The sequence below is a fragment of the Oryzias melastigma genome, linkage group LG4 (assembly GCF_002922805.2).
Source record: "Oryzias melastigma strain HK-1 linkage group LG4, ASM292280v2, whole genome shotgun sequence".
NCBI classification, from domain to species: Eukaryota; Metazoa; Chordata; class Actinopteri; order Beloniformes; family Adrianichthyidae; genus Oryzias; species Oryzias melastigma.
The window spans coordinates 28,548,884-28,558,554 of NC_050515.1; the positions used below are offsets into that span (position 1 = coordinate 28,548,884).

The 9,671-nt window shown below is 40.3% G+C and overlaps 1 protein-coding gene across 1 annotated transcript; it reads right to left on the reverse strand.

Moving 5' to 3' along the window:
• Nucleotides 1-4,913: 4,913 nt before the first annotated feature.
• Nucleotides 4,914-9,640, reverse strand: paics (phosphoribosylaminoimidazole carboxylase, phosphoribosylaminoimidazole succinocarboxamide synthetase). The gene is made up of 9 exons (XM_024258797.1): nucleotides 9,484-9,640; nucleotides 9,208-9,405; nucleotides 7,133-7,311; nucleotides 6,881-7,060; nucleotides 6,691-6,804; nucleotides 6,528-6,611; nucleotides 6,262-6,442; nucleotides 5,226-5,384; nucleotides 4,914-5,150 (listed from the first exon to the last, which is right to left on the reverse strand). The coding sequence occupies exons 1-9, from the start codon at nucleotides 9,497-9,499 to the stop codon at nucleotides 4,984-4,986; spliced, it is 1,278 nt and encodes a 425-aa protein (XP_024114565.1). The 5' UTR covers nucleotides 9,500-9,640; the 3' UTR covers nucleotides 4,914-4,983.
• Nucleotides 9,641-9,671: the final 31 nt, after the last annotated feature.

Consider the following 9,671-nt stretch of genomic DNA (forward strand, 5'->3'; position numbering starts at 1 on the left):
TTTACAGCAACTCCTGTTGCTCTCATTAAATCAACGCTGGTCAGGTATTCATGGCGACGCCAAGCAGAAAGTAGTCAAAGGTCAACGGGAACAGATGGGAACTGTAAAAGCTGCATCATCTGCAATAATGCTAGTGTGAATGCTTTTGGCTGAATGTGGTCACTGACGATGCTGAAGCTGTTGAAGAAATTTACTGTAATTTTTGAAGGGCTTTTCTGACATTGCAAAAGTTCCTAAATGACTTAAAAAATGAAGAATTTCCTTAAAAATTGCAATACATATATATATATATATATATATGAACTCAGAATTAGCCTAAGACTTCAGTAGTTGCCAAACTAGCCAAAAAAGCTAGCACATTACTAAAATGCTATCTTAACTCAAAATTAGCCAGAAAACTCTGCAACATGCTAAACTAGCCCAAAACAATAGGATGTTGCTGAACTATGAGCTAAGCTCAAAATTAGCCTTAAAAACCTCAGTACCATGAATGTCCTTAACATGCTGAACATTTTGATACCATTATTAAAGGTTTCAAAGTACGCAAAAAATTGTATGAATTTTGTGAAAAAAATGTACAAATTGTTTAAAATTGGAAAAGAAATGTAAAAAATTTCACAAATTGCATAAAAATAAACAATGCCGAAAGTACAAGTATGAATTTCCTGAACATGCTAAATGTTTTTAATTGCATAAATTGCAAAATTTGTTGAAATTTGAAAAAGATGCCAATCCTTTTTGAAAAATCACACAAATTGCGTAAAATCTTAACAACTGTAAAATGTATGAATACGAAGCAGCAATTTCCTTAATGAACTCAACAATTTGATACCAAGATTGCAGAAATTGCTGAAAGTGTGATTGAATTTTTACGAATCACAAAACGCAAATCACAAAATTACTATAAAGATGAACATATCTCATGAATGTATTTAACAACTTGCTGCTAACCTACAGAAAATGTTGAAATTTGAAGACTTTCTCATTAATTTCCTATGGGGCATATTTTGCTCAACATTTCAAAAACTATACAGTTTATAAATACCAACACAAGCAGTAACTCCTGAACGTTTTGACACCAAGACTTCTGAAATCCCTGAAAGTGTGATTGAGTTTTTTTAAAGCACTCACACAATTAAGGAAAACTGTGTGGCAATAAGGGAAGCAGCAGCAAAGGAAGGACAGATTATTGTCCAGACTGATTGTTGCCACGTTACTGTTGTCATGGAAACCTGATGTCCGTCTCAGCTCTGAGAATACACTGCTCTTTTCTTCTCTTGTAGGGAGAAAGGTGGCGGCATCTTGCACAGCGAGTTGCATTTCTAAAATTTAAGACTAGAAAAAAAAAATACAGCTGAGTACCGATCACTTTCAGCCTCCACACATGTGTACCAACCCACAGCATTTCCATCCTCCCACTGACACCCACTCACCAGCAAGGCTGTAGCTCATTGTAGGTCATTATACCCATCATTTCTGTCAAAGGGAGAGCTGCGCTGCTGCAGAAGAAAAGAAGAAAAATGGTGGCACAAAAGTCTGACTCATTCCTTTGGCTGCAAACTCTTGGAACCAAATGAAAGGTTGAGATTTCATTCTTTGTGTTCCCAGGCGACAAACTCCATCTTGTGGTTGAGGTGAAGTCCTACAATATCCACAGCAGTCTGGAGAATTCAAACATTTATTTTCATTTTTGACACAAGCATCATTTTGTTTTTACTCTGAATGTTGCTGTTAACATACAAATTGGTTAGTTTTCATCTACAATGATGCACCCAAACATTTGTTATCACACTGTTGCATTAAAATAAAATCAATTAATTTGGGCTTTTATTTCCAGATAGACATCCATCCATCCATCCATTTTCCTGACCGCTTCTTCCCTTTCGGGGTCGCGGGGGTGCCGGAGCCTATCCCGGCTACTGAAGGGCGAAGGTGGGGTACACCCTGGACAGGTCACCAGTCTGTCTCAGGGCCTCAATCACACACCCAGTCACTCTCACATTCATACCTAGGGGCAATTTAGAGTCACCAATTAACCTATGAAGCATGTTTTTGGACGGTGGAAGGAAGCCGGAGTCCCCGGTGAAAACCCACACATGTACAGGGAGAACATGCAAACTCCACACAGAAAGGTCCCAGCCGGGATTCGAACCGGGGCCTTCTCATTGTGAGGCAAGAGCGCTAACCACTGCGCCACCGTGCAGCCCTTCCAGATAGACACATAATGGAAATTAAGTTTAAGAATATTTAAAAGAGTGATTGGAAAAATATTTTACTAATAAAACTGTCAAACACTTGGAAAAAAAAAAAAATCCATAAATTACATATATAAAAGTTTACATTTCTTAGCTCAGTTGTTTTAGGTTAACATATACAAGTTTAAACAACATAAACTTTCTTTTTGGATTTTTATTTTTTGTAACAAAATAAAACAAATCTATGTATTTGTTTGAATTAAAACAAATGGTTTAATATCAGGCGGAATTAGGAAGCAATCTAACCATTTTCTTTTTAAAGAGATAATTACTCAATAAATGAATCTATGTAAATTTCTGGTGTTCAGGACGTGTTGTGACTGATGCATGAACATTTACAGACAAGTTCGAAAGAAATGATTGTTTAGAGTCATAATCCACTGCAATTCACACGCAAATAAATAAAGCAAACATGAACCATCGCTGCGGATCTAAAATGTCATTTTCATGAGTGGGTTTCTAGGGATGTCAAAGCCAAAATCCAAAACACACCTTAGGTCGCAGAATAAATATTTATTGAACATTTTCAAACTACATTTTTATAACTTTGAAACCGTAACTTTTGAGGATAATTATGAACTATATATATAGCATTACCTGCGATGAGGCTAGACCCTTCTGGTGATTCTATCCGGCCCTCCAGATCATTTTACTTTATTGTTATTAATGGCCCGATGTTATCTTGTGCTTATTTTTAACTTGTATAATTTTGACAAAATATATTTTTATGGAGAGTAAAATATTAAAAGTTATTTAAGGTTTAAGTTGATTTATTCTGGAATAATATTCTTGCCTTTTTATTATTCATAATTATGTTAAAAAGTTACAGTTTTAAAGTTTCAGAAATTGGCTTTCTGCTAACTTTTTGGACTATTTTGGTATTTACTACAATTTCTTAGGCTATTTTGGAGTTTAGCTAATATTTCAGCTACACACTAGCAGTTTTGGCTAATTTAAGCTATTTTTCAGCTTTTGAGGCTATTTTGAAGTTTAACTAATTTTTCAGCTACATGCTAGCTATTTTGGTTAAATAATACTTTTTAAAAGTTTTTTTAGACTGTTTGGGAGTTATGATAATATTTACACACTAGCTACTTTGGCTAATTTAGGCTTTTTAAGCCATTTTGAACATTAGCTATTTGTCAGCTACATGCTAGCTGTTTTGCATAGCCACAGGTTTTTTTTTGTTTTTTTTTCCAAGCTAATTTGGCATTTAGCTAATATTTTAGCTGGCTATTAGCTTCAGCATTTTCAGCTATCAATTTCAGCATCTTCCGGTATCAGCACTATCATCTTTTCATTTATCTTCTTGTCCGCTTCTTCCCTGTCGGGGTCACGGGGGTGCCGGAGCCTATCCCGGCTACTAAAGGGCGAAGGCCAGGTTCACCCTGGACAGGTCGCCAGTCTGTCGTAGGGCGTCAATCACACACCCATTCACTCTCACATTCACACCTAGGGCCAATTCAGAGTCACCAATGAACCTATGAAGCATGTTTTTGGACGGTGGGAGGAAGCCGGAGTCCCCGGTGAAAACCCACGCATGCACGGGGAGAACATGCAAACTCCACACAGAAAGGTCCCAGCCGGGATTCGAACCGGGGCCTTCTCGCTGTGAGGCAAGAGCGCTAACCACTGCGCCACCGTGCAGCCCAGCACTACCATCTTCAGTGGCAAAATTCAGCTTACTTCATTTATACTAGCATTATTGCGGGTAATGCTAAAAATTGAGTTCATAATTATGATAAAAAGTTACAGTTTTAAAGTTTTAAGAATGCAGTTTTAGTGTTCAATAAATGCTCATCCTCTTCGGGGTGCGACCTAAGGTGTGTTTTGGATTTTCACCCTTTGTGTGACCGAGTTTGACACCCCTGGAGTAACAAAAGAATGAATGGGGCTATGTATTATCAGATTTTCAGTGAAAAACTTCCTTCCATCAGCATTAAAGATGAAACATGGCTGCGTCTTTCAGCATGACAACCACCCCAAACGCACTGCCCGGGTAACCAAGGAGTGGCTTCGTAAAAAGCATTTCAAGGTCCTGAAGTGGACCAGCCTGTGTCCAGATCTCAACTCCATAGAAAATCTTCAGATGTTACCCACGTTGGGGCTATCGAAACTGTGGCAGGCGAAGGACGGAGTTGAAAGTCTGTGTTGCCCAGCAACAGCCCAAGACATCCCTGCTCTAGAGAAGATCTGCATGGAGGAATGGACCAAAATACCAGCAACAGTTTGTGAAAAGACTTACAGGAAAGGTTTGCCAACAAAGAGTATATAACAAAGTATTGAGATGAACTTTTGTTATTGACCAGAGACTTATTTTATACTATAATTCACAAATTAATTCTTAGAAGAAAAAAAAAAAAAAACAATGTGATTTTCCTGATTTTTTTTCTCCTCTTGTCTCTCATAGTTGAGATGCTGAAAATGACCGGCCTCTCTCATATTTTTACATAGAACTTGCACTGTTGGTGGGTGACTAAATACTTTTTTGCCACACTGTATAATTCGAGGACCATTACATTTTTGGTTTTCTTATGTGAAACGGTTTGGTGACACTTTGTGTCAAAGACACATTGAAGGACAGAGACTAACAATGTTGCAGAAATTACGTATTTTTATGAAGTTAACAATGGAAAGATAACGAGAGGAAACTAGAACTTTGAAATCAGCTTTTTTTAATGGAATGTATGCAGGAAGCATCATCTGATAACAGGCATAAATTGGTCAATCACAGGCTGCAGGCCTGTAATTTCTGGTCCGCCTGCTTGAGAGACACCCAGGTGTTGAGCATGGAGGCCCGAAGTTTGGACCAAACCAGATGGTTGGTCAAGCCAAAGATCTGTGCGGCAAACTGAGCAGCAGCTTCAGGAGACAGGATGGTGGAGCACCCAAGACCTGCCAGGAGACAAACACATGAGGGGCTGCTTCCAACAGCAGACCTTCTGGTTGAGGGTGGTGGTTCAAGCTCACCGCTCGGCATGCGCAGCGACGACCACACGTCTTGCGCTCCCCAGTCAGGAGTAAGAGGCGGGCAGTTGATGACAGGATAGGCGGAGTTTCCGGACATAACCGGCCCGAGGCCGTTACTTCTGCCAGCCACGGCCACAAAAACAGTGGGAACGCCGTCACCTGTGGAAAACAGACAATACCAGAGTAAGTACATTAATGCTACGTGCATTAATCAGGCTTTTTTTTCCAGTTTTTAGGCTGTTTTGGAGTAAGGCCAATATTTACATGCTCGCTGTTTTGGCTAATTTAGGCTTTTTTGATGTTTAGTTATTTTTTCCCCAGGTACATACTAGCTTTTTTGGCTAATATAGGCTTTTCCGGTTTTTTTTTTTTTTTTGGGGGTTTTGCTATTTTTTCAGCTACATGCTAGCCGTTTAGGATTAATTAGTTTGTTTTTTCTTTTTTAGTTCTTTAGGCTAATTTGGCATTTAGCTAATATTTTAGCTGGTTATCAGTGTTTTCAGCTATTAGCTTCAATTATTTCAGCTATAAGCATTTTTAGCTATCAATTTCGGCATCTTCAGCAGCCATATTCAGCTTACAGCATTCACACTACCATTATCATAGGTAATACTATATATCTAGTTCATAATTATGTTAAAATATTTGTTTTTCTAGACTATTTTGGAGTTATGATAATATTTACATGCTAGCTGTTTTGGCCAATTTAGGCTTTTTCAGGTTTCTAAGCCATTTTGAAGTTAAGCTATTTTTTTCCAGCTATATGCCAGCTGGTTTGGCTAATCAAAGATTTTTTTTTTAGGTTAATTTGGCATTTAGCTAACATTTCAGCTGGCTATCAGCTTAGCGTTTTCAGCCATCAGCAAACGTGTAACATTATGTCATTTAAAGCAAAAATCTGTTGTTTTTTGTCAGGGTTAGAAACATCTGGTTTCTTGATGCTGAAGTTTGCCTCTAAAACAGCAGCTTTTCAACAGAACAAAGCAGCGGTCTGTTTGGAAACCCGGACACCGCTGACGACAGACCTGATGCTCACCTTCATATTCCGCTTTGATGCGGAGCGTCTCGTCTGGACCCTTGTGAGCTGAGGTCACCCGCAAAGTGCAGGAGATCCCATACGACACACAGGCCTTCTTGATTTTTTCACAGTGAGCCACGTCTGAAGTGGAACCCATCAGAACCACCACTCTGCCGCTGACCTGGGGCTCCAGCAGCATCTGCAGAGAACACGAGGTCATCAGCTGGTCCTGCTGCATGCTCATGAAGGTTTGTGGCTCAAACAGAACACCATCTTTGGTTTACCTTGACCCGTTCAGCCACCCACTCAAAGTTTCTCTTCACCACCTGCATGGCTTCTGGGGTGACTTCCTTCAAATCTCTGTACACCTGTGGAAAAACAGAAATGTATCTTTTCTGAGTCTAATTTTAGAAGCATCCTGATAGGACATGAAGAGCCGGCAGAGACCTGCTTATCCTTCTGCTGGCTCCGGTCGCCCGATGGCCACAGCCTCCACGAGTCGTTGTCGATCACATCAGCGAGCACAATCTCTTGGGTTTTCACGTTTACACCAAACTCGATCTACAAGCAGCAGAAGACGTTTAGAGGTGCACTCTCATGCTAACAAACCAGCAGGGGGCAGTGTTGTACTACAAACCTTCATGTCCACCAGAGTGCAGTCCTGAGTGGCCCAAGCTCTCTCCAGAATCTCAAAAATGGCCACAGTGCTGCGGTTCATGATGTCCATCTCACACCTGCCAATGGGGAGCCCGGCCAGACAAAACTTAGCCTCCAGCAGCTGCTCCTCCGACCACTGGGGGTCGTTGTTGGCATCGTCCTGGAGAGCAGAAGTTCTGATTGATCCAAATCTGGCGCCACAAACTTGTTGTAAGATCAAGGGGAACCTTACTTTGAAGAACATCTCCATCTTCAGGGGAGAGAAGCGAAAGCCTTCTTTGACGCCAGGATTCCTCTTGAGGAAGGAGCCGGTGGCCACCCTGCGGCACACCCACTCGATGGGGATCATCTCACAGTGGGCTGCAATGAAGGCCGTGTCCGAGTGCTGCTTCACAAAAGCAGTCTTAATGCCTGCAAAAGAGGAGGACAACATCCTTAAAGACCCACTATGAGGAAAATTATCTTTCTAACCTGGGAAGGCTTTGAAAATAGATCAAAAGATGATCGGAGTGAGTCTTTAGATCTAGGTTTCATTGCAAATCTGTTGTAACTTATGGGGGAGGATCTCTGGATGTGAAGCAAACGGTTCAAACCAGACGGTGGTTGGTGGTATTCTGATGAATCATGGGTGTCACCGCTGCAGATCACAAGACTGCATTAGTGCAGCTTGACTGACACACTCTCCACACTCATCAGCAGCGTGAGGTGGAAACTTATCCCATTAGATCACGTGTGTCAAAGTCAAGGCCCGGGGGCCGGATCCGGCCCTCCAGATCATTTTATTTTATTGTTAATGGCCCGATGTTATTTTGCGCTCATTTCTAACTTGTATAATTTTGACCAAATAGATTTTAATGGAGAATAAATTATTTAACGTTATTTAAGGTTTAAGTTGATTAATTCTGAAGTAATATTCATACCTTTCTATTATTCATAGTTATGTTAAAAAGTTACAGTTTTTAAAATTGGCATTCTGATAGCTTTTTCAACCATTTTCGAATTTACAAAGATTTTTTGGGCTTTTTTGGATTTTAGCTAATATTTCAGCTACATGATATCTGTTATGGCTAATTTAAGCCTTTTTCAATTTTTCAGGATATTTTGAAGTTTAGCAATTTTTTCAGCATCAAGCTAGCTTTTTTAGCTAAGTTACGTTTTAATTTGGAATTCATTTATCTAATATTTTAACTGGCTATCAGCTTCATCATTTTCAGCCATCAGCTTAAGCATTTTCAGCTATCAATTTCAGCATTTTCAACTGTTGCACTACCATCTTCAGGGGCCAAATTCAGCTTACAGCATTCATACTAGCATCATTACACGTAATGCTATACATCTAGTTACGGTTTTAAAGTTTGAGAAACTGGCATTCTGCTAGTTTGTTTTTTTTTTTTTAACAATTTTGGCTTTTACTAAGATTTTTTTAGACCATTTTGGAGTTTAGCTAATATTTAAGCTATATGTTCGTTTTTTTGGGGGGCTAACTTAGGCTTTTGTTTTTATGTTTTTTTAGGCTGTTAAGGAGCTAGGCTAAGCCATGCTTGTTGTTTTGGCTAATTTAGGCTTTTTTACCCATTTTCAGGATATTTTGAAATTTAGCAATTTTTTTTCAGCTAAATACTAGCTGTTTTCACTAACCTCAGTTTTTTTCAGTTTTCTAGGCCAATTTGGAATTTAGCTAATATTTTAGCTGGCCATCATCTTCAGCGTTTTTAAGCTATCAGCTTCTCCATTTTAGCTATCAATTTCAGCATCTTCAGCTATCAGCACTCAAATCTCCATTGGCCAAATTCAGCTTACAGCATTCACACTACATTATCACAGGTAATGCTATATATCTAGTTCATAATTACGTTAAAAAGTTACAGTTTTAAAGTTTTAAAAATGTAGTTTTAGAGTGTTCAATAAATGTTTATCCTGTTCGGTCCTAAGGTGTGTTTTGGATTTTGCCCACTTGTGTGATTGAGTTTGACACCCCTGTAATAGTCTGTCCCAACCATTATATATTAAGTCCATGGTCCCAACACAGGTCACATGACTGACCTTTTCTCACCCCCCCCCCCCAAAAAAAATGCATGCTGCTCCAAATTAGATTCCTCAAAACACCCCACTGTGATTCATTTGAGGAAAAATCATTCAAGCAATACTTAAACTCCACAAAGTGACTAAACCAGCGTTTGTGGTTTTAATTGACGCACAGATGGGAAGTATGGGGCCCCAGAGGGGTCAAACCTCACATCTGCCCGCACAGGAACTTTTTAAGACCTTGTTCTGCAGGAATTCACAATCTGCTGCTGCTTCACTGACCAGACTCCTGCAGCAGTTGGAACACGCAGCTCGTCGTCCTGTTGGCCATGGCAGCCTTCCCCTCCATCTGGTCTTTCCTCACAGCATTCCAGGCGGTGATCTGGTCTTTGGACTGGACCAGAACCAGTCCGGGTTGGTCCACGATTTCAAAGATCTGCTTAGTCTTCCCTTCATTGAGCTTCTTTCCAATGTTTAACTCTGAAAACACACAGGCAGGAGCGGGATCAAACACACCTGGAGAGGAAAACCCGCGTGTGCAGCGTGCACGTGCGCTACCTGGAGCGGAGGCCATGGCGCAGACGGATCTCTCCTGAAAGACAAACCAGAGAAGTTGTTGGGAGAAACGGCAGGAGGAGCGCAGGCATGCAGAGGAGCACGCTGCCAGCGGGTCCCGTCTTACGTCCTCCAACAGCCAATCACAGCTCTTCCCCGATCCCCTCGGCCAATCACTACTCTTCGCGTTC